This window comes from Micromonas pusilla, assembly GCF_000151265.4.
Source record: "Micromonas pusilla CCMP1545 genomic scaffold MICPUCscaffold_6, whole genome shotgun sequence".
NCBI lineage: Eukaryota > Viridiplantae > Chlorophyta > Mamiellophyceae > Mamiellales > Mamiellaceae > Micromonas > Micromonas pusilla.
This window is the reverse complement of record NW_003315887.1, coordinates 1,194,559-1,216,494: the sequence shown is the minus strand read 5'-3', so window position 1 is coordinate 1,216,494 and position 21,936 is coordinate 1,194,559. Positions and strand designations below refer to the sequence as shown.

The window sequence follows — 21,936 nt, the reverse complement described above, 5'->3', positions numbered from 1 at the left end:
CGAGGCGTCGCGCGAGCGGAAGTGCTGACGAAGACGAATGAATGACGTCGTCGCGTCGCGCGCCACGCTTCAAAAAGAGAAAGCGCCAGGCTGGAGAGATTTTTCGCCTCCCGGGGATGCGAGAAGGAAGATTCCTCTCGCGGCGGTGCCGAGTTGATCCATCAACTTGAAAAACGAATAGAACGAAACATCATCAGTCGTGGCGGCGCGCGCGGATCTCGCGCACGAACGCCTCCGCGATACCGCGCTCACGACGAATCTCGCGCCAGCCATGGCCGGATCGTCCTCCGCGCGCTCGCTGAGCACGCTCTCGGGCGTCGTCGTCCCGACGTGCGAGAACATGTGGGGCGTCCTCATCTTCCTCCGCTTCTTCTACGTCGTGGGGCACGCTGGCGTCGGCGTCTCGCTCGTGATCGTCCTCGTCTCCTTCCTCTCCTCGTTCTTCACCGTGATGTCGCTCTCCGCGATGGCGACGAACGGGCCCGTGGAGGCAGGCGGCGCGTACTACATCATCTCCAGAGCGCTCGGGCACAAGCTCGGCGGCGCGGTAGGGTGCACGTACTACCTCGGCCTCTCCCTCCTCGCCGTCCTGGAAGTCCTCGGCGCGATCGAGGTGATGCTGTACATGGACTCCGGCCTCGAGCTCGGCATGGGCGAGGCCGGCGGCACGCGCGTGTGGGCGGTGCTGCTCCTCGGCGTCCTGACCGTCCTCGTGTGGGGCGGGATGGCGCTCGTGTCGAGGGCGGGGCTCTTCTTCGCCGCCGTCGTCGGGCTCACCCTCAGCGCGTACTACGCGTCGCTCGTCGCCGCGCCGTTGCCGGGGTCGTCGCCGCTCGTCACCGGCCTGCGAGCGAGCACGCTGCGGTCGAACTGGGGTGAGGAGTACACGGACGGGATCACGTTCAGCGACGTGTTGTCCGTGTTCTTCCCGTGTTTCACCGGGATCTTGTCCGGGGCGAACCGGTCGAAAGCGCTGAAGGACCCGGAGAAGTCCATCCCACGCGGGACGCTCACCGCGATTTGCCTCTCCGCGTGCTTGTACACGAGTTACATGATCATGTGGGGCGCGGTCGCGGACAGGGACTACCTCAAGTACGGGCCGTCGTTCTCGGCAGCCTCGGGACGCCGGAGACGGCACCTTCTCGGCGGCGGGAGCGAGTCCATGTCCGTCGTGAGCGAGATGGCGTGGCCGGACGCGACCGTCGTGCAAATCGGCGTCATCATCGCGTCGCTGTCGCAGGCGCTGCAGTGCTTGATCACCGCGCCGCAGGTATTGAACGCGATCGCCGCGGACGGCACCGTGCCGTTCCTTAACGTCGCCGCGCCGTTGAACAAAGACGGCGAGCCGCACATCGCGCTGTTCATGACGACGGGCATCTGCCTCTGCGCGTCGATGATCGGATCGCTCGACCTCGTCGCGCCGCTCCTGTCCATCTGCTTCCTGTGCGCGTACGCGGCTCTGAACTTCTCCACGTTCGCGCTCGGGCTGACCAAGGCGCCGTCGTGGCGCCCGACGTGGCGATACTTCCACTGGAGCTTAGGCCTCGCCGGGTTCCTCCTGTGCACGACGCTCGCGTTCGTCATTCGGTGGTACTTCGCGCTCGTCGCCATCGTCTTGCTCGCCGCGCTCGTGTTTTACATCGAGAGCCGGCAAGTCCAAGTTGACTGGGGCAGCGCTGGGGGGCATCCGTCTGGACCTCGCGACGGCCGCGATGCTGAACCTCGCGCACGAGAGGAGGCACTCGTCGAACTGGCGGCCGCAGCTGCTGTGCCTGCCGTCGTGGCCGTGCCGGGTCGAGAAGAAGGGCGGCGGCGGCGGCGGTACGGCTGGCGCGGCGGGGGACACGCTCCTGAACGTCGCCGCGCAGCTCAAAAAAGGCCGCGGGCTGTGCGTCGTCGCGGAGGTGGAGGAGGGGAACTTGTCCACCGATCGCGGTTTGTCGACGCGCGTGAACGTCGCGAAGGAGCGCCTCCGCGATCGCATCTCGAGCTCGGGGATCAAAGGGTTCGCGCACGTCGTCGTCGCGCCGTCGTACCGCGTCGGAAAAACGTTCGCGATTCAAGGGTTAGGTGCGTTCTATACACTGGTCCCCATACGACCGCGTTGGCGTGGTGAACGCCGATCCTTAAGGACTTTGCCCGGCGCATCTCTCCGCCCAGGGTCCCTCGCTTTCAACCCCCGCCCTCGACGCCTTTCAACTCCGCTTCTGACGCCTTTGAACTCCACCCCGACGTTCGCTCGTATGGAACGACCCTTAGGATTCGGCGGTTTAGAGCCGAACACCGTCTTGCTCGGCTGGCCGCGAAGGAACGCGGTGGACTTCGACGAGGACGCGGACGACGGCGTCGACGACGACGACGACGACGCGAAAGAGGAAGCCGCGCAGGTGCTCGTCGAGACCGTGTGCGAGTGCACCGCGGCGGAGAAGGCGGTGCTTCTGTGCCTCGGCCTCGACGACTTCCCGAAACCGTCCGACGCCGACAAAGCGGAGGGCTTCGTGGACGTGTGGTGGGTCCTGCACGACGGCGGCTTACTCCTCATGATCGCGCACTTGCTGTTGCGTCACAAGACGTGGTCCGGGTGCAAGCTTCGCGTGCACACGGTGCTGCAGTCGGCGCAAGACCCGAGCGCGGTGCGACGCGGGCTGGAGAAGGTTCTGGCGGAGTTTCGCATCGACGCGGAGGTGTCCGTCGTCGAGGCTGGCGAGGACGCGGACATGTACGCGTACACGCACGACTGGACGATGCGCAAGGAGCAGGCGGAGCAGTTCCGCGACGCGCTGTTGGCGGCGACGGGCGGGAAGAAGGACAAGGACAAGGACGCGGGCGCGGGCCTCGGCCGCCTCGGCGAGGATTCGCTCGGGGGGACGCCGGGAACGGGCACCCCGAGGGGAGGAAGGGATTCGCTCGACGATCCGTCGTCCGGGAACGCGACGCCACCGCGCTCCGGGGACGTCTCCCCGCCCGGTCGCGCGTCCACGTCCTCGCCGTCTCTGGAGAGCTCGAAGAAAGCCGGGCTCTCGCTTCGAAAAGCGTTCCCGTCCGAGATTGACCTCGTGCAGGGGTTGGACCACAGGGACGTCGAGAACACGCTGCTCGCGCGACGAAGGCACGACCGCCGCAGCAACGAGTCCGCGGACGCGTCGCCGTACGAGCACGCGAGCTTGTCGTCTATCTTCGACATGTCGAGCGTGAGCGGGGAGAAGCCCGCGAAGCCGCCGCTGGCGCCCATCGCGGACGACTCGCCGAGGCCGCCTCCGGCGGCGGCGGCGGCGGAGGCGGAGGCGGGCGAAGGCGCGGCGGACGCGCGGCCGAGCGTCTCGTCGGTGACGTCCGACGACGTGATCATCGTCGAGGAGGAGGAGGCCGATACGAATCCGCCGGCGGTGCGAAAACGCTCCAAGTCTGTCGGTTTCGTAGATAACGACGTCACCGCGTCGTACTCCCCCGCGCCGCAGCCGGCGGCGACGAAAAAAACCGACGCCGCCGCCGCCGCCGCCGCCGCCGCGGGCGGCTGGGTCGAGGACGCGAGCGGCCCCGCCGCGCTGAACAAGATCATCCGCGGCAAGAGCCAGGACGCGCGTCTCGTGATCGTCAACTTGCCCGACCCGGACGCGATCGTGATGCGAAATCCGAGCGCGTACGCCAGATACATCGAGGCGCTCGTGAAGGGATTGCCGAGGGTCATCTTCGTGCACGGCACGGGACGGGAGGTGTACACGTCCGCGGAGATGGGGAGCTGAGCCCGGCGGCGGCGCGGGGAGGGGAGTGGACGCGACGACGGATGGTTTGAATGAGCGAGTGGGTGGGCGAGACGCGGTCGGATTGATCGCGGGGGGTGGGCGTAGTTTGGTTTGTCGGAAGCGAGCGGGCGTTCGTGCGCTGTTTTTCGATCATCGTGCTCGTCCCGCCAGACGAGCGTCGCGTCGTCCAGTCATCAAAATCCGCCGCGCGCGCACGCAGGCAGACCGGAGCGTTCGCATCGAACGCGGAAGAAGTTCGTTCCCGTCGTCGTCATGGCGGAAGAGGGGGAAGGCTCGCTGCCTAGATGTGCGTCCCGCGCTGCCTGCCGTCGCGTCCTTCGTTCGTTCGCCGCGCGCGCGCGCCGCGAGGACGCCCCGTTCGAAATCCTCCTCGCGCGAACCGAACCGAACCCTCGTCGTAACAACCGAACGTCCTGATGACCTCCGTCCCGCCCCCTTCCCGTCCGCCCGCAGCCTCGGTGGTGAAACTCATCAACCAAAACCTCCCCCCCGGCCTGAAGATGGGCAACGACGTCAAGGACATGATCTTAGAGGCGTGCAACGAGTTCATCCAAGCCGTGAGCGGCGAAGCGAGCGAGATCAGCGACAAGGAGGGGAAGACGACGATCACGCCCGAGCACGTCGTCAAAGCGCTCGAAGCGCTTGAGTTCGACGCGTACCTCCCCGCGGTGAACGAGGTGTGGGAGGAAGAGAAGAAGCTCGACGCGGAGCAGAGGGAGGTGAAGAAGACGAAGAAGAAGGCGGCGGCGAACGCGATGAGCGCGGAGGAGGCACTCGCGCTGCAGACGAAGATGTTCGCGGAGGCCAAGGCGCGATACGCCGCGGGAGACGCCGGCGGACCGGGACCGGGACCGGGAGGAGGACCGGGACCGGGAGGAGGACCCGCGCCGCCCCCCTCGTTAGAATAGATAGAGAGGAAGAAGGCGACGAACGATGTGAGAGGCGACATGAGTTGCAGTATCATCACGTGAATACGCGCGCCGCAGGTTGCTACTTAACGACGACCCCCCGCGTCCGTCGACGGCGCCGTCGCTCGGTTAATAATAAAGTTACCACTAAAACATGTCCCCGCTGCCTCCGAAGCACGACTTCAGGCACCCGCCGACCATCTGCCGTCCGTACGGAATGTACGACAGGCAGTACCACACGAGCGCGCACCACTGCACGCCTAAGAACACCAACGTCATCCCGAACGACTGGAAGTAACACGCGGACACCAACGTCATGACCATCGCGCCCAGATACACGAGCGTCGCGACGAACCGCGTGCCCTTGAACATGTTCTTCAGCTGATTCCAGAACCCGGTGAGGAAGCCCGTGCTCCCGAGCGAGAGGACGTTCCCGAGCGTGTACAGGATCGCGAACTTTCGAGGGTTGAGCCACATCAGCGACGCGAGGAACGAGCACACGATCCCGCAGAAGACGGTGATGCAGAACCCGTACAAGCGTTGCATCCGCGTGAGCTCGAAGCAATTGTTGAGCTCGTCGAGGAGTTCCGGCTCCGCGGAGGGCTCCATGCCGACCATGAGCTTCACCTTGTCCATCGCCGTCTGCGGCATCGCGGCGGAGGAGGAGGAGGACGTGCCGTAGTTGAACAGCTTGAACGGCTCGAGGGGCGGTTCGCCCTCGGTGGTCCTTCCGCGAGGCGCCGCGCGCGCGGAGATCTGAAATGCGCGCGGAGCAGCAGGAGCACGCCCACCGGAGCGGCGCGGCGCGCGCCACTCGCACTCCTCGTCTTCAAACAGTTTTGTAAACGCCTCAGGCCCGGGCGCGGGCGTCACACGCGGGCGCGACGCACGACGCGCGCGCTCAGACCGCCGCGCTGTCGTATCGGACGTCGTCGTGAGACCGCGACGGAGGCGTCGATCGACTCGATGGGAGTCCGCGCGTAAGTTGCCGACCCGCCGAGGAGGCGTCCGGTCGTCGTAGCGCAGGTCGATCGTACGATCGATCGCGCGGCGGCGAGCGGCGTGCCGTTCCGTCCGCGAGGCGAGCCCCTCCTTCCCCGTCCGTCGCCGTCCGTCATGTCTCCCGCGTTGTCGCCGACGAAGGCGGCGACGTCGGACGGCGTCCTGAGCCTCGGCGACGTGGACGTCGAGGTGGACGCGGCACCGTCGTCGTCGCCGCGCGCGAGCGGCGAGCGCGACGAGCGCGAGCGGCGCACAGCTGGAGCGGTCCGAGGAGGCGACGCGGCGGTGGTCGATCCCCCGGACGCGCTCGGCCCGCTGAAGACGACCACCGCGCCGCCGTCCGCGCGGTCGACGCCGCGGCACGGCGGGACCCCGCGGCACGCGTCTCCCTCCCCTCGCGGCGGCCTGGGCCTGGGCCTGGGAGGAGGACGACTCAGCGGAGGGAGCGCCTCCCCCGGAGGAGGAGGAGGAGGAGGATCCGCCGCGTCTTCGACGAATAACGCGATGAGCGTGAACGCGCAGCAGCCCGTCTCCGTGGCGACGAACGATCTCCGCGGCATCTTCAACGCGTGCGGAGACGCCGCGAACGAGCTCGAGCTCGCGACGCGCGCCGCGGTGTCGCACCGCGAGAAGTGCGCGGTGGTGATGGGAGCCGCCGTCGCGGTGAGCGTCGCGCTCGCGGAGGCGGACGCGGTGTCCCCCGCGCTCGATCAGATCACGCTGCTTCAGCTGAAGCGCATCTGCAGCGGCATCCTCTCCACGCTCGGGCTCGCGGTCGCGCGCGCGAGGGTGTACGGGCAGTATAGCCGCGCGCAGAAGTTCGCGAGGCTCGCGCGGTACCGCGCGACGGAGTTTAAATTCGACGAGCTCCGCGTTGATTTGGAGACGTTGGAGCGACAGCTGTGGACGCTCACGGGCGCGGTCGGCGGTTTAGGCGTCGGCGGCACCACGGCCACCGCGCGAGGGTTCTCCGCGTCTACGGGGAAGAGGAAGCCCGGCGTGAAGGGCGGGATGAGCACGCTGCGCGCGGGGCCGGACCGCCGCACGCGCGTGTTGAGAGGCGCGTTCGCGCCGTGGTTGATCGGCGGGGACGTCCGCGCGATGTGCGCCGCGGGCGTGGACGGAAGCGAACTGTGGTGGGCGAGCAATCGAAGCAAGACGCTGTGCGCGTACGACCTGTTCCTGCAGCACCGACGGACGCTGGACGGTCGGCGCGCGCTCGTGGACGACGACGACGACGACGGCGGCGGCGAGGCGTCGAAATCGAAATCGAAATCGACGTCGACGAGCGGCGGGTCCCTCGATAAAGAGCGCCCTTCTTCCAAGGTCGTCTGCTGCGCGTTCGCGGGCGGCACGTGCCTCGGCGAGGTCACCGCGATGGCGTCGGAGGAGAGCAGCGCGTTACTCTGGACCGGGACGAAACGCGGCGAGGTCCAGACCTGGGACGCGGACGAGGGGTCGCGGTGGGGCGTCGCGACGAAGCTGAAGCTCCTCCCCGGGGTTTCGAGCGGCGTCACCGTGACCGCGGTCACGCCGACCGCGCGAGGAAAAGCGTGGGTCGGCGCGAACGACGGCACGATCGTCGAGTGCGAAGCCCCGGACGCGCCCGAGGACCGAGTGACGATCACGCGGACGCTCTGCGTCGGCGGTCGCGGCGACGCGAGGCCGCTCGACGTTGAGAACGAGCGCGTCATCTCGCCGCCGGTGACGTCCGCGTCGACGGCGCCGACGCCGATCGAGACGCAGGTCGCGGACGCGGCGGTATTGCTGCGATGGGGCGCGAAGGACGGGCGGCGGCGGCGAAACGACGCGGGGATTCGAGAGCTCATCCGCTTCGGGCCGATTTGCTGGGCGAGCGCGGACGACGGCGTATTGGAGGCGTGGGACGTCGCGGAAGGGAAGTGCGTCGCGGTGTGCCCGCACAGGGACTTGGGACCGTGCGTCGCGCTCGTGCCGATACCGGCGGCGTCGCAGCTCGCGACGGTGCACGCGAGCGGCGCGACGCAGTTGTGGTACGCCGGCGGCGGCGGCGACGGCGGCGGCGGCGGCGGTATCGCCGTCGGCGCGAGGGCGGAGCTTCTGACGGAGGCGAAGAAGGGCGGCGCGAAGGCTGTCGCCGCCGCCACGATCGAGGGCTTCCTGTGCGTCGGTCTGTCGAGAGGGTACATGGAGATCGTGTCGCTCCCGAGAGGCGGCGGCGCGTGGGGGAGCACGCCGAGCGTGAAAGCGCTCGCGGAGGCGGGCGGAGGCGTCGCGGCTACGGCGGCGACGGCGACGGCGACGACGGCGACGAAACCGAGCCCGCCGGCGCGCATCAAGGTCCACCGAAGCGGGATCGTGCTCCTGCGCGCGGTCGACGGCGGCGGACACGTCGGTATCGTCACCGCCGGGAAGTTTGGCTCGATCAAGCTCTGGCCCGTCGCGGAGCTCGAAGCCGCGGTCGCGGCGGCGGCGGGGGCGAACAAACCCGGGGGAACCGCGGCGGCGCGGTACTCCCCCAAGGATGCGGCGCCGGCGGGCGCTCGCATCCGCAGGGCGGGCGACGCGTCGTCGGCGGGGTATCATCTCGCGGGGTGGAGTTCTCCGTCGTCGTCGTCCGCGCCGAGCACGCCCTCGAGGGGGGAGAATTCCGCGCGCGTCGACGGGCTCTCGTCGAACACGGCGCTCATTCCGTACGAAGACATTCGGTTGAAAAAGTGCGTCGGCGAAGGCAGCTTCGGCAGGGTGTACGTCGCGGTGTGGAACAAGCACACGGAGGTCGCGGTGAAGCTCATAGGCCCGCCCGCGAGTTTCACCGGCGGGGACGACCCTCTGTTGAAGCAACAGCGCGGGCGGTACCCGGGTCGGTTGGCGATCGGCGCCACCGCGGCGGCGGCGCACGAGGGCGCGGTGGACGACGCGAACGCGCGCGCGACCGCCGCCGACGACGAAACCCACCACTCCGACGGAACCCACGACTCGGACGACCCGCGGTCGGAGACGACGCGGGACGCGGACGAGGCGGCCGCCGCGGAGGTTCTCGACGAGCTCGAACGCGAAGTCTCGATCATGGCGCGCCTGCGGCATCCGAACATCGTCCTCCTGCTCGGCGCGGTGCGCTCGCCGCCGGCGATCGTGGAAGAGTACTGCGCGCGCGGGTCTTTGTACAGCGTCCTTCAGAGGCATTGCAAGCCCGGGGTGCCGCCGCTTGAGTGGCGCGTGCGGCTTCAGATGTCTCTCGGCGCCGCCGCGGGGATGTGCTACCTTCACGCGTGCTCGCCGCCGATCATTCATCGCGATTTGAAATCGCCGAATCTGATGGTCGACCGGTACTTCCGCGTCAAAGTCGGCGACTTCAACCTCTCGCGCGTCGCCGTCGCGAGCGCGACCACCGGCGCGCTCCCGGGCGGCAGAGTCGCCGCCGCCGCGCAGCACTCGCAAGGCGGTCTGCACTCGCCGCGGTGGATGGCCCCCGAGGTGCTTCGCGCGGCGTCCTACAGCACCGCTTCAGACGTGTACTCCTTCGCGGTCGTCCTGTGGGAACTGCGCACGATGAAGCTCCCGTGGGAGTCGTTGGGGCAGTGGCAGCTAATGCACGCGGTCGTGGACGACGCGTCGCGGCCGCCGTTGGACGCGACGCCGAAGCCGACGTTCGGGGAGCTGGCGTCGTACGACGCGTTGATCGAAGACGCGTGGGCGCAGGAGCCGGGCGCGAGGCCGAGCTTCGACGCGGTGCTGACGCGGCTGCAGGGCGTCATCGACGCGCACGCGGAGGCGTTGGGGTCGGTCAGGGGTAAGGATAAGGACGGGGCGGGGGTTGTCAAGAAGAAGAGCGGCGGGGAGGCTGGGCTGAGGGCGGCGGCGGCGGGCGACGGCGACGGCGACGCGAACGCCGCCGCCGCCGCCGCGACGGACGCGGCGGCGAGGGGTTCGGACGCGCGCGCGCACCGAACCGCCGCCGCCGCGGCGCGCGACGGCGACGGCGACGGCGACGGCGACGGCGGCGACGACGACTACGGCGACGACGACGACGGCGGCGGCGAGACCGGCAAAGCCGCGGAGAAGGTCATGAAGCGGATCATCTCGCGGAAGCGCAGCGCGAAGCTCACCGTCGACAACGTCCCGCCGCGGGTCATCGCGGAGATGACGATGAACGAGCGGCGCATGCGCGGAGAGATGAAGGAGGAGTTGGGACGCGCGTCCCCCGGGCCGGCGCGGCAGGCGTCGCGGAGGGGAGAGGTCGGCGTCGAGGCTGGCGCGACGACGACGACGGCGGCGACGGCGACGGCGACGACGACGGCGCCGTCCGCGTCGAAACCGCCGCCGCCGCGACCGGGGAGCGCGAGGAGCGACGGCGAATCCCTCGCGAAGCTCAGGCAGTTCATCGACCGGCCGTCGTCCGCGTCGAGAAGAACGGCGAACGGCGGCGGCGACGCGAACGGAGGAGACGAGAAGAGGAGCCCGGCGCCGTCGCCGGCGAAGTCGCAGATGTTACGCGGCCTCGCGTCGCGCGCGGAACGACGCCAGACGGCGCCGCCATAGACGTCGCGGGCGCGAGCGAGTCGCACAGTAGTCGCTCGAGCATCGCGCATCGCTGTCACGACGTGCACACAACATAGTTCTTCTTTCTTCGCGTTAAATTAAACGTCTATGATGGATGACATCATCGATCACGCCGCCTTGTCCGAGCTCCTCTGGAGGATCAGGAGGAAGCCCGGATAAATCTGCGGGAGCTTGAACGGCACGTCCTTGGGCGTGCTCTTCTCGTGGTCCGCCTTGATGCTCGCGAGCACGGACGCCGCCTTCTCCACGTTCAATATCAACCCCTCGGTCTTCCTTATGTGCGCGAGGCACTTCACCGCGTCCTCCTCGGACTTGATCCACGGACGGTAGTTGGCGGTCATGAACGCGATCCTCCGCGCGTCGTCGTCGTCGTCGCTCGTCGCGCTGGCGTCATCGGCCGCGTCCCCCGCCGCGCGGACGACGACGACGACGCGGGGACGGCGCGCGCGTCTCCGCGCGGACGCGACGGCGCGAGGGGAGGACGCGCAGCGCGCGAGGGAGGACGACGCGAGGGACGACATCGCGCGCGCCCGCTCTTCGCGCGACGCGTTGTGCGATCGGACAGGAGGACGGAAACGAACAACACGGCACTGATGATATGATGCTGATGGATGGTTTCTCAGGCGGGATCCCCGCCCTCGCGCTCTACGGCGCTCTATCGAGGACGACACCCGGCACGACGCGCTCATACATCACGCGCGTTCGAGTGTGACTAACACGTTTCGTACATTACAACGCGCGAGGGTCCGCGGCGGGCGAACCCTCCCTACGCGCGCGCGGCCGTCGGCGCGACCGTTCCGGCGACGGCCCGTCGCCGCGCCCGCGTTTCTTCGCGCCTCCGCGCATCACAACACCGGCTTCGCGCTCTGAGGAGTCGAGAGAGAGAGGACGCGCGTCGTCAGCACCGTGCGCATCGAGATGACGTGAAGCGTCGACGACAGAGAGAGAGAGAGAGCGCGCGAGGTGGTCGGAAGCGCGGGCGGAGACGAAAAGAAACCCTAAATCTGACCGCCCACGGCCTCTCGACGGGATGGCGACGGGGGGGCGTCTTCTTTCGGTCGAGCCGAGGGAGTCGTCGCGCACCTTCGCCTCCGCTCGCACGCGCTCGTCGCGGTACTTCATGAGCCGATCGAAGTTATCCTGCCCCACCGGCTTCGGCTTCCCTTCGTAGAGCATCTGCACGGCGTAGTGCACGCCCCCCATCGCGGTGATCGCTCCCACGATGATCGCGAACGGCGGGAACGACTCGTACGGCATGGCACTCGGCGCCTCCCGACGACCTGAGCGGGTGGTTCGGCGACGACGCCTTCTCTCGCGCGCGACGACGACGGTCGCGACGAGGACGGGGGCGAACGCGAGGACGGGACGACCGCGCGGCCGACCACCTGCGCGGGCTCGAGTGAGGGGCGGGGGACGACGACTCTCGAAGAACGCGATGAAGTCACGAGCTTCAACGAAAGGACACACACTGATTGAATATCCTACTAGGTGTAGAACCGCTACGACCCCCGGTCCAAGCTCGCCCTGCGCTCTTCCTCGAGCTCGACTAACGCCTCCTCTAACTCCGCGACGTTGTCCAGATCCAACGTCTCGTTCCGCCACGACTCCCCCTCGCCCCCGCGCGCTCCCCCGCCGTCGCCCCCGGACCCGACCTCGCCGTCGTCGCCGCCGTCGCGATCCGCGTCGCCGTCGCCGCCGTCGTCTTCCCCCGCGTCGTCGCGCGGCACGGGCGCGCACCCGGGCGTCGGATACCGCCTCCTCAGCGCCACCTTGAACCGGTCGTGCTTCACCCCCGGCGGCCGCGCCGCCGCGAACGACGCGAGCGCGTCGTCCGCGCTCAGCCCGCACGCCTCGATGAGGTAACAGCACAACACGAACCCAGTGCGGTTGAACCCGTACGCGCAGTGAATCGCGACGAACGCGTTGGGCCGCCGCGACCAAAACTCGGACGCGACGGCGATGACCTCGCTCGTGCACGCGATGTCCGGGACGCTTTTCGCGACGTTCCGGACGTGGACGCGCTCGAGACCCTCCGGGATGCCGTCGCCGTACAGGCAGTCGTGGTTGGACAGGTCGATGACGAGGCCGACGTCGCGGCCGCGCGATTCGCGCTGCTCGGCGAGAAAGTTTGGCAGCAGGAGGACGTTCTCGAACGTGTCCTCGCGCAGCAGCGTCGGCGACAGCGGCGTCTTCATCGGGATGAACTTCGACGGCAGTGCGGGCTCGCCGAAGCTCGCGTAGTCGCCCCACTTCCGCAGCTTGGAGAGGACCGTCGGCACGTTCGTCGCGCTCAACGGCGAAGTGCGGAGGGGCGAGGTTGATGACGGGGGTGGCGCCGCGGCGGGATCCGACGCCGCCGCCGACGTCGACGGCGCGGCGGCCGCGTCGTCGTCGCGGGTTTCGCCGCCTCGCGCGTCGATGGGACGGGGCGGCGGCGGCATCGGCGCGACGCCCGGACGCCGGCCGGATATCGAACGCCCAGACGGTCGCGGAGCGTCGTCCGCTCTGATCGATGCCAGACGTAGACGTCGCATCGTCGGGACGGGAGGAATATTTTAGACCGGCGGTGAAAGGACGTGATGATCGCTTCGACCGTCGGTCAGTTGCGAGAAGTGCGGGTCAAATTGACCGGATGGTCGATCGGGGCGTGGTTTGAAACCGAGCCCATATCCGTCGTTAACCTGTAGTGTACAGACGCTCCTCGCTCTCTCAAAGCATCGAGAGCCTCGTCGCGTCGCCCTCTTCAACCAGGCGCGCGCGTCGAACACGCACGTCGCTCAGCCAGCATGGGTCGCGTTCGCACCAAGACCGTCAAGAAGGTGCGCGTCGTCCGCTCGCTCCTCCGTCGAGCGCGGCGCGCCGCTTCCGCGCGTTCCGTTCGCGAAGCCGCGCGCGTAAATCTGCGGACTAGGGTTTTCTCGCGCGGAGCGCGAGCATCGCGCGCGGAAGGCTGCAGCCTTCCGCGATGGACGCCGTCGCGCGTCGCGCGCGCGGCGTCGACGCGCGCGCGCGCCGCGTCCCTCGCGGGATCGCGTCTCGCATCGCGTCCGGCGGCGTCGCATCGCCCGCGGACGGCGCCTCGTCGCCGCGCGATGCGCGGTGTTTTTCCCGTCGCGCGAACGACGCGCGCGCCATCGTCGCCCGCGGCCGACGCGGAGACGGCGTCGTCGCGCGCGTTCCGACGCCGCGGAACGTCCGGGACCACCCCATGGACCGCTCCGCGACGTCCCGCGCGCGTCGCCGCGTCGTCGCGCGCGTCGACGCGCGCGCGTCGCCGCGTCGTCGCGTCCCTCCGCGGTCGGGGTTTTCGCTCTCGCGCGGTCGCTCGAATCGAAACCCACCGCGGAACGAACTCATCAGCTGACGCGTCCCGTCCCCGCCCGATCCCACCCCCACCGTCACCGCTCAGGCGTCGCGGGTGATCATCGAGAAGTACTACTCTCGCCTCACCCTCGACTTCGCGACGAACAAGCGGATCTGCGAGGACGTCGCCATCATCCCGTCCAAGCGTCTTCGGAACAAGATCGCGGGGTTCTCGACGCACCTCATGAAGCGCATCCAACGCGGGCCCGTGCGCGGGATCTCGCTCAAGCTCCAGGAGGAGGAACGCGAAAGGCGCATGGACTTTGTTCCGGACGAGTCCGCGCTCGCGGTGGAGACGATCGAAGTCGACCGCGACACGATGGACATGCTCAAGTCTCTGAACATGGGTAACCTCCCGGGCGTGACGCTCCAGACCAGGGGCGGGAACCGCGGCGGGTTCCAGCGCAAGGAGGGTGGGGGTGGCGGCCGCAACTAGATCGATCGAGCGATTGAGCGATGATTTAGTGATGGTTGCGTAACAGCGAACGGCGGCGAGTGATGATTTGAAGCGCGTGGGGGTTGTAACGTCCGGTGACGCGTTTACTACTATCGCACACTCGCGACGCGCGCGCGGCTAGCTGACGACCACGGCGTCGTCGATCGGACGGGCGGCTAAAACCAAACGCCAAACGCCCCCCCGTCCATCGCATCACTCCAGCGGGCTGATCACGAACCGCTCGAGCTTCCCGTCGCTCCCCTTCATCACCTGCGTCACCATGGACACCTGTATCATCTCCTCGCCGTTCGCGTTCAGAAGCACCGCGAGGAGCAGCCCGACGTTGTTCAACCACGACTTTGGGTCGTTCCATACAAAAATAGTTCACCGGTCAGTTGAAAAGGGACGCGATCAAATGTTGAAACCGGGAAAGGGTGAACAACTTTTGTAAGAACGCACCTTTTTCACGCCGTCGAGCTCCATCCCGGGGCTGTGGAACCTGAACGCGTTCGCGCCCTTCTCGACGTCCGCGACCTCGCCCTCGCCGACCTGTTAGGACGGGGTTAGAAGGGTTCGTGGCGTCGCGGCGCGCGTCGTGAGGACGGAGGAGGTCCGACGACGACGGATGATGGATGTTTTTTTGAACAGAACCAGACGGGACGAACGAGAGAGAGGAGGGACGATGGACGGGACGGCTGCCGACGCACCGCGATGACGTAGCGGTTCGCGGCCATGTCGACCACGTACCGGATCTCCCACTTTGCGCCCGGGATGTCCGCGCTCGTGGTGTAGTCGATCTGCGACGAGAGGAAGGTAGCGGGTGGGTGGGTTGGGACGGCGTTCGCGACGACGGCGAGGCGAGGCGAGGCGAGGCGAGCGCGCGAAGGAAAAACATTAAAACATCCGACGCGACGGGCCGACGCGCGCCGCGCTCGCGCGCCTCGAGGTTGAGCTCCGCGTCCAGCGGCGCCGGGTTCGGCGTCGCGTCCAACCGCGTGACGTCCACGGTGACCTCGTACTCGCCGCTCATGCGTGCCGCGGGCGCGATGAGAGTGCGCGGTCGAAACGCGAACGAAACTCGTCGTCGCCAGCGTCGCGTCGCGGCATCGAGCTGAGGTGCCCACCCTGTCTCGTCTCGTCTCGTTCTCGCGTCGACGCGGCGACGCGCGCGCGACGGCCGCAGTTCATCGCGCGCGCGCGACCCGCGACCGCGCTCGGCGACGCTTCTCTCGTCGCGCCGTGCTCGAGCGGAGACAAACTCGCTCGCGCGTCGTCTCGCGACCGCAGCCGTCCGTCGCGGACCCGGAGGCCGCGCCTCGCGTCATCGCGTCACGGAGCCGTGACGCGGGGGAACAGTCGTCGTCGTCCGCGATGCCGCGCCTGGACACGCTTCTCGCGCTGCACGACGTCCTCGAAAACAGTCCATGTGCGTCGAACGTCGTGCGATCTCGACGTCGCGTCGCGCGTCGCGGCGGCCCCGCGCGGCGGTCGCGCGTCGTCGTCCGCACCGCCCGTCCGCTCGCGCCTCTCGCCTCGTCCGTCTCCGAGAGAATAAATCTGAATCCATCGCGAACGACGCGTCATCCTTCGCCGCAGGGAAACACGTGGACGCGACCGACGCGATCGCAGCCGTGTGCCGCGCCTCCGCGCCGTCGTCCTCCTCGACCGCGCTCCCGAGAGAGATCACCGGCAGCGCGCTGATTCGCGCGCTCGACGACCTGGGCCTCCGCGCGGACGACATCCCGAACCGAATGCTGCAGGCTGTCACCGTGGACGGGCTCGCGCGCGCGAACAAGCGTTTCTCGCGCGGCTCCGCGGTGTCCACGAACCGCCTGACGTGCCTCGCGTGCATGCTGTGCGGCGGCGCGTTCGACGCGAAGGTATCGCTGTGCTTCCAGAGCGCGGACGAGGACGAGAGACGAGCGCTGAGCGAGGGTCAGGCGACGCGTTTCTTCGCGCGGGACGCGTTCGCGGTAGCCGCCGCCGCCGCGAAATCTGCCGGCGACGGCGGCGACCTCGACTGGGCGAGCGACGTGTGGCGGCGGCGGTGCGAGATGCACTTCAAGGGGATGAGCGGCAACGCGTCGTCGAAATCGCTCGATTTTGAAGCGTTTAAGTCGCTCGTCAGGCAGAGTTTGGACGAGATGTCCGAAGCGGTGCTGGTGGACGACGGCGGCGGCGGACACGGCGATGTTGAAAACAGAAACGGTCGAAGCGTTTCCATCGTGACCGAAGACGCCGTCGCGGGGAAGCACCATCATCAGCGGTCGGAGAGCAACGTGAGCGCGGCGTCGGGGGAAGGCGTCGAGCTGACGGCCGCGTCCGGGGTGCTGTTGAAATTCATCGACTCGGTCTCGCGGTCGAGGGGCGGGCCCGGTTCCGTGCATCACTCGAGAGGCGGATCGAGAGGCGGGGGGTCGTTCGGGAGCTTCGGCGACCTCGCCGCCGCGACGGGTCCGAGTTCAGACGTCAGCGAGCTGAAGCGGTACCACGCCGCGCGACGCGCCGCCGGCGCCGGCGGCGGCGCGGCGGCGGCGGCGAACGCGTCCCCCGGTGAGCGACGAAATTCCGCGGGAGAAACGCTCTCGGTGCAGATACCGAGGTCGTCCTCGTATCACCAGCTCTCGCCGATCGCGGACGACGACGCGCGGACGGTCGCCGCCGCGAGCGGGTCCGGGTCGCGGATGCGTCTGACGAAGGAGGAGGAGGCGGAAGTCGCGGCGGCGGCGGCGGCGGCGGCGAAACGTGCGCCGCAGAACAAAACACCGCGCGCTTCGGCTTCGAAGACGCGGCGCGGCGGCGGCGGGGACGACAGCGCGAACGACGACCACTCCACGCCGTCGAACGGCGAACCCCCGCGCGATGACGACGACGACGACGACGACGAAAAGCGACCGCCGCCGCTCACCGCCGAGCAGCGGAGAAGAGCGGAACTCCGAGCCGCGCTCGCGGCGGCGCAGAGCGAGACGATTCTCGCGATGGAGGTCCAGAACCGAGACGGCGGCGCTGAGGACTACGAGTCCGCGATGCTGTTCGTCCACGAGGTTGGCGTCCGAATGTTCATGTACAACATCGTGAAGATGCTCATCGTCATCGCCATCGTCGCCGCCGACGCGTCCGTGTGCGTCTGGGTCATGTTTCACTTTGGCATCGTCACCGGTCTGTCCGTGGTCATGGTAATCAACATCGCGCTCGCGTGCATCGTCGGCTACTTTGTGTATAAATACAGCGACCGCTCGAAGGGCAAGATGCACATGGAGTACGGTCAGCACCTCGTGAAAGGCTTCAGCGACACGATCAACTCGAGCGCGCTCGCGTCCACGGCGAATCAGCTCGCGGTGATCTCGAAGCAGATGGACGCCGCGGAGCGCAACATGGAGGAGCGGCGGAACGAGCTCGCGCGCGCAGGGTCGAGCTTGGAGCGGGCGACGAGCTTGGAGAGAGGCGGAGGAGGCGCGCTCTGGGGGGTCGACGACGATGACGTCGGCGCGAGCGCGGGCGTCGCGTCGCCGGCGTCGCGGCGGTTTAGCGGCGGCGGAGAGTACGAGTACTCGCCGGGTTGGGACGACGCGGCGCGGTCGCCGCGGGGCCTCGACGCGGTGTGACGACGGTCGGTCGCGATGACCTTTCGCGATGACCTATCGCGATGACCTATCGCGTCGACCGCGCGAATGTATCATAGCGTTGATGTGATATTACTCGTATTAAAATAAATGACTCGAAACTCTACTTCGTCCGCGCGCGCGAGAATAATGCGATCGACGTTTTCGCTCTTAAACTCGATCATCAGCGTCCCTGCGCGATGAGTTTCCGCGTGTCCTCGAGGTTCGCGTTCACGACGTCCAGTCGGCTCTTCGGCAGCGGCGCGATCCCGTTGAAGTTAAAGTGCCCGCTCACCTGGTTGATGGCGTTATAAAACGCTCTCCCAGACGCCGTTTTCGACGACCCCCCCGGCGCGTACTTGCTGCTCCAAACGTTCCCGTCCTTGACGAGCTGCCCTATCCTCTTCTCCCTCGTGAGGTCGTACACGTCCAGCGCGAGCACCTCCGCGCACTCGTCCACGAGCTTCATCGTGTCGAGCTGGTAGTTGGTCATGTTCGGGTTCGTCATCGCCTTCGCGAGCTCGACTTTTTTGTTCGCCTTCTGGTCGTAGTCCCCAAGTCCCCCGAGGTCTTTCCCGATCTCGTTCGCGCGACACTCCGCGCCGTCCGCGGTGGGATCGCACACCTTGGTTCGGACGCCCGCGAGCATGTCCGCGGAGCTCGCGCGCGCGGGCGAGACGCGCGTCGTCATCATCGCGCTCGTCGACGCGGCGACGAAACCGGCGAGCATCGCCGCGCGGCGCGACGGGAGCGACGGCGGCGTCGTCGCGGCGTCGTCGTCGTCGGACGAGGACGAGGACGAGGCCGAGGCGCGAACGACGACGAGGCTCGCGCGTCGCCGACCGCGATGGGACGCGGACGCGCGCGCGGAAGCGCGGAGCGTCGCGGCGGAGGAGACGGAGCCGATGGCGAGCGGCATCGCGGCGACGTGCGGGCGGATTGCGGCGTGCGTCGTGCGCGCGCGCGTGGAGTGCCGCCGCGACGCGACCGAGACGTCGAGACATGTCCATCGTCGTCGACGTGTCGCCCTCGCGCGGTTCGGAAGCGGAACTCGGTCGGTCGGCGCGTCGACCGACCGTGGTGAGACCTTCGTTCGCCTCGAGGTGCCTAGACAGACGCGACGCGCGCGATGACGCGCCGCTCGCCGTGGCGCGTTCGCGCCGCGGCGGCGGTCGCGCCGCTCGCGCTTCTCCTCCTCGCGGCGGTGGGATGCGCGGCGGAGATGAGGTGAGCGATGCGAACGAACGCGTCGCCGGTGCCGCCTCTCGTCCCCCGTCGATCGATCTCTCGTCATCATCATGACCATCATCGTGACCTCCTCCGCCGTCGCCCCCCCAAACCCCCCCCGCCTCACCACCCCCAGTCGGCCACCACCGGACGACGCCGACGCCGCCGCCGCGCACGACGCGATGATCGCTCCTCATCGTCCTCCTCCCACCACGATGAGCGACGCGCGCGTCCTCGCGAACGCGGCGGCCGCGCGCGCGATGTTCCAACACGGCTACGACAACTACCTCGAACACGCGTTCCCGCACGACGAGCTGCGGCCGATATCCCGGACGTACACGGACTCGCTCGGCGAGCTCGGGAACTTGAAGCGCGAGCACCTGAGCGAGACGTACGCCGGCGTCGCGCTGACGCTGATCGACGCCACGAGCACGCTCGCGGTGTTGGGAAACGTCACTGAGGTACGTTCTATACACTGGTTCCCATACGACCGCGTTGGCGTGGTGAACGCCGATCCTTAAGGACTTTTCACGGCGCATCTCTCCGCCCAGCCCTCGCTTTCAATCCCCGCCTTCGACGCCTTTCAACTCCACCTGACGCCTTTGAACTCCACCCCGCCATCGCTTTGTATGGAACGACCCTGAGTTTACGAGGAATGTGCGATGGATGGAGCGAAACTTGAACTTCGACGCGGACGTGCGCGTGAACGCGTTCGAGTGTAACATCCGCGCGCTCGGCGGGCTCCTCTCCGCGCACGTCATCGCGGGCGGGGACATAGGGATGCTCGAGGCCGTCCGCGGGATGAAGGGCCGCGGCGCGTTCGGGACGAAGGGCGGCGGGCGCGGGCGACGAGCGTCGTCGTCGTCGTCGTCGTCGTCGATGGGCGAGGCGTTCATGCCGTCGTACAAGGGCGGGTTACTCCCGATCGCGCACGACCTCGGGAAGAGGCTCCTTCGCGCGTTCGACACGCGCACCGGGATGCCGTACGCGTGGGTGAACCTGCGTCGCGGCGTGAGAGAAGGCGAAGGCGCGTTCTATGTGGCGTCGGTCCCCGCGCGACCACGCGCGTTTTATCTCACACTGGTCCCCATACGACCGCGTCGGCGCGGTGAACGCCGATCCCTAAGGACTTTTCCCGGCGCGTCTCTCCGCCCATCCCTCGCTTTCAATCCCCGCCCTCGACGCCTTTCAACTCCGCTTCTGACGCCTTTCAACCCTCAGTCACCGAGAGCAACGTCGCGGCGGTGGGGTCGTTCTCGCTCGAGTTTGGCGCGCTCTCGCGTCTCACCGGCGACGACGCGTTCGAACTGGCGGCGACGAGGGCGACGAAGGCGCTGTGGTCGCTCCGCAACCGCGCGACCAACTTACTCGGGAACACGCTCGACGTGCAGACCGGGCGGTGGGTGGATCGAAGCGGCGGCGTCGGCGCGGGATGCGACTCGTTCTTCGAGTACCTCTTGAAGAAGCACGTCGCGTTCGGGGACGAGGCGCGTTCTCCTATTCACACCGGTCCCCATGCGACCGCGTCGGCGCGGTGAACGCCGATCCTTGAGGACTTTACTGTCTCCCGGCGTGTGTTTCTCTCTTCCCAGGGTCACTCGCTTTCAATCCCGACACACCTCCATGCCTTTCAACTCCATCTGACGCCTATCAACTCCACCCCGACGTTCGCTCGTGCTGGCCAGTGGAGCGCCGACGCGTTCTCCGACGCGTACGTCGCGGCGACGAAGCACTACCGCACGCCGGAGGGTTGGTACCACGAGTCGAACATGGACACCGGCGCGCCCACGCATCTGCAGGCGACGTCGCTGCAGGCGTTTTGGCCCGGGTTGCAGGTGTTAAACGGCGACGTTCGAGCCGCGAAAAAGACGCACGCGCGGCTGTGGAGCGTGTGGCGAAAGTACGAGATGTTCCCGGAGCGGTATCAGTACGTCGACGGCACGCTGCACGCGTCGGAGCGGTATTATCCGCTCCGGCCGGAGCTCGCGGAGTCGACGGCGATCTTGTTTCACGCGACGCGCGACGATTCGTATCGCTTCATAGGCGAAGAGATCATTCGGGATATCAACCGTCACGCGCGCGTGCCCGGCGGGTTCGCGTCCGTGAAGGACGTGCAGTTCAAAACCCTGGAGGACCACATGCACAGCTTCTTCCTCGCGGAGACGTGCACGTATCTGTACTTGCTCTTCGACGACTCGTTTCTATCGACGCGGAACGTCATCTTCAACACGGAGGGGCACCCGCTGCCGGTGTTCGCGCGCGCGGACGCGGACGGGGACGGAGACGGAGACGGGAGCGGGGCGCGGGACGGATCGACCGACCGAGACCGACCCGTCGCGGGGTCGATCACTAACGCGCGACTGTCGCGGCATCGCGACGACGACGACGACGACGACGACGACGTGTTGTCGCTCCTGCGCGGCCCGCCGCCGGCGTCTCCGTCGCCGCGGCGGCGCGAGTACGTCCGGTACTGGGAGGATCCGAGCGCGGCGTTGTCGGCGGCGAGGCACGACGGCGCGGGAGGGGGGCTCACGACGCGGACGTGCGCAGCGGAGAACGAGGGAGAGGGCGAGGAGGAGGAGAAGGAGGACGTCGACGAGGACATCGACGAGGAGGCGCGAGATGGAGGCGGCGCGCGCGATGGAAACGAAGCGGGAGTGAGCGCCGCGTCGTCGCGGCGACGGCGGGGATGGAAAAAAACGGTCGACGACGTCGCGTTTAACGAGAAGACGCTTCGGAAGTTGCGGTCGACCTCGAAGCGGCTCCAGCGCGAGCTCAGGGACGCGATGCGCGCCGCGAAAGCGCGCGCGGAGGAAGAGGAGGAGGAGGAGGAGGAGGAGGAGGAGTACGACGAAGAGGCGCGCGCGAAAGCGGACGCGGACGCGTCGGTCGGCGGGTCCCCGGTTGGTGCCCGCGACGGACCGCGGTGCCACGTTCTGGACGCGGATCGAGACGCGCACACGTGTCGCGACGACAGCGATTGCGGCGTCGACGCGGACACGTGTGCGAAGCGGAAGTGTTCCGAGCACCGGTACTGCTACACGCCGGCGTGATGAGAAGCGTTGCGTGTTAGACCTCGCCGAAACATCTAT

General features: G+C 68.0%; 11 protein-coding genes across 11 annotated transcripts; 6 read left to right on the top strand and 5 right to left on the bottom strand.

Moving 5' to 3' along the window:
* Positions 1-203: 203 nt before the first annotated feature.
* On the top strand, positions 204-3,743 carry MICPUCDRAFT_47619 (cation-chloride cotransporter family; the record flags this gene model as incomplete). The annotated part of the gene is made up of 2 exons (XM_003059602.1): positions 204-1,632; positions 2,630-3,743. The coding sequence occupies exons 1-2, from the start codon at positions 272-274 to the stop codon at positions 3,741-3,743; spliced, it is 2,475 nt and encodes an 824-aa protein (XP_003059648.1). The 5' UTR covers positions 204-271.
* A 467-nt stretch (positions 3,744-4,210) lies between these two features.
* Positions 4,211-4,591, top strand: MICPUCDRAFT_8478 (uncharacterized protein; the record flags this gene model as incomplete). Its single annotated transcript, XM_003059601.1, has 1 exon — positions 4,211-4,591. A coding segment is annotated over one exon (381 nt), but the record flags the coding sequence as incomplete, so codon positions are not given.
* A 228-nt stretch (positions 4,592-4,819) lies between these two features.
* Positions 4,820-5,308, bottom strand: MICPUCDRAFT_17977 (uncharacterized protein; the record flags this gene model as incomplete). Its single annotated transcript, XM_003059307.1, has 1 exon — positions 4,820-5,308. The coding sequence occupies one exon, from the start codon at positions 5,306-5,308 to the stop codon at positions 4,820-4,822; it is 489 nt and encodes a 162-aa protein (XP_003059353.1).
* Positions 5,309-5,541: 233 nt separating this feature from the next.
* MICPUCDRAFT_69800 (uncharacterized protein) lies at positions 5,542-6,301 on the bottom strand (the record flags this gene model as incomplete). The annotated part of the gene is made up of 1 exon (XM_003059306.1): positions 5,542-6,301. The coding sequence occupies exon 1, from the start codon at positions 6,232-6,234 to the stop codon at positions 5,542-5,544; it is 693 nt and encodes a 230-aa protein (XP_003059352.1). The 5' UTR covers positions 6,235-6,301.
* A 2,382-nt stretch (positions 6,302-8,683) lies between these two features.
* Positions 8,684-9,256, top strand: MICPUCDRAFT_7545 (uncharacterized protein; the record flags this gene model as incomplete). Its single annotated transcript, XM_003059600.1, has 1 exon — positions 8,684-9,256. A coding segment is annotated over one exon (573 nt), but the record flags the coding sequence as incomplete, so codon positions are not given.
* A 1,552-nt stretch (positions 9,257-10,808) lies between these two features.
* MICPUCDRAFT_59145 (uncharacterized protein) lies at positions 10,809-11,601 on the bottom strand. The gene is made up of 2 exons (XM_003059305.1): positions 11,300-11,601; positions 10,809-11,080 (listed from the first exon to the last, which is right to left on the bottom strand). The coding sequence occupies exons 1-2, from the start codon at positions 11,471-11,473 to the stop codon at positions 10,946-10,948; spliced, it is 309 nt and encodes a 102-aa protein (XP_003059351.1). The 5' UTR covers positions 11,474-11,601; the 3' UTR covers positions 10,809-10,945.
* A 114-nt stretch (positions 11,602-11,715) lies between these two features.
* MICPUCDRAFT_40403 (uncharacterized protein) lies at positions 11,716-12,657 on the bottom strand (the record flags this gene model as incomplete). Its single annotated transcript, XM_003059304.1, has 1 exon — positions 11,716-12,657. The coding sequence occupies one exon, from the start codon at positions 12,655-12,657 to the stop codon at positions 11,716-11,718; it is 942 nt and encodes a 313-aa protein (XP_003059350.1).
* A 320-nt stretch (positions 12,658-12,977) lies between these two features.
* Positions 12,978-14,015, top strand: MICPUCDRAFT_34073 (uncharacterized protein; the record flags this gene model as incomplete). Its single annotated transcript, XM_003059599.1, has 2 exons — positions 12,978-13,035; positions 13,626-14,015. Exons 1-2 carry the CDS (start codon positions 13,003-13,005, stop codon positions 14,013-14,015), a joined length of 423 nt encoding a protein of 140 aa, XP_003059645.1. The 5' UTR covers positions 12,978-13,002.
* Positions 14,016-15,439: 1,424 nt separating this feature from the next.
* MICPUCDRAFT_59142 (uncharacterized protein) lies at positions 15,440-17,620 on the top strand (the record flags this gene model as incomplete). Its single annotated transcript, XM_003059598.1, has 1 exon — positions 15,440-17,620. One exon carries the CDS (start codon positions 15,440-15,442, stop codon positions 17,618-17,620), a length of 2,181 nt encoding a protein of 726 aa, XP_003059644.1.
* A 181-nt stretch (positions 17,621-17,801) lies between these two features.
* MICPUCDRAFT_59141 (uncharacterized protein) lies at positions 17,802-18,536 on the bottom strand (the record flags this gene model as incomplete). Its single annotated transcript, XM_003059303.1, has 1 exon — positions 17,802-18,536. The coding sequence occupies one exon, from the start codon at positions 18,534-18,536 to the stop codon at positions 17,802-17,804; it is 735 nt and encodes a 244-aa protein (XP_003059349.1).
* A 523-nt stretch (positions 18,537-19,059) lies between these two features.
* MICPUCDRAFT_18064 (glycoside hydrolase family 47 protein) lies at positions 19,060-21,897 on the top strand (the record flags this gene model as incomplete). Its single annotated transcript, XM_003059597.1, has 6 exons — positions 19,060-19,305; positions 19,490-19,636; positions 19,733-19,875; positions 20,076-20,369; positions 20,535-21,093; positions 21,619-21,897. The coding sequence occupies 6 exons, from the start codon at positions 19,060-19,062 to the stop codon at positions 21,895-21,897; spliced, it is 1,668 nt and encodes a 555-aa protein (XP_003059643.1).
* Between the last annotated feature and the right edge of the window lie 39 nt (positions 21,898-21,936).

Coding starts and splice junctions, on each gene's coding strand:
- MICPUCDRAFT_59145 (XM_003059305.1), bottom strand. CDS start 11,473: ATGCCGTACGAGTCGTTCCCGCCGTTCGCGATCATCGTGGGAGCGATC. Junction 11,081..11,299: donor GCGTGCGAGCGGAGGCGAAG/GTGCGCGACGAC, acceptor GACTCCTCAGAG/CGCGAAGCCGGTGTTGTGAT.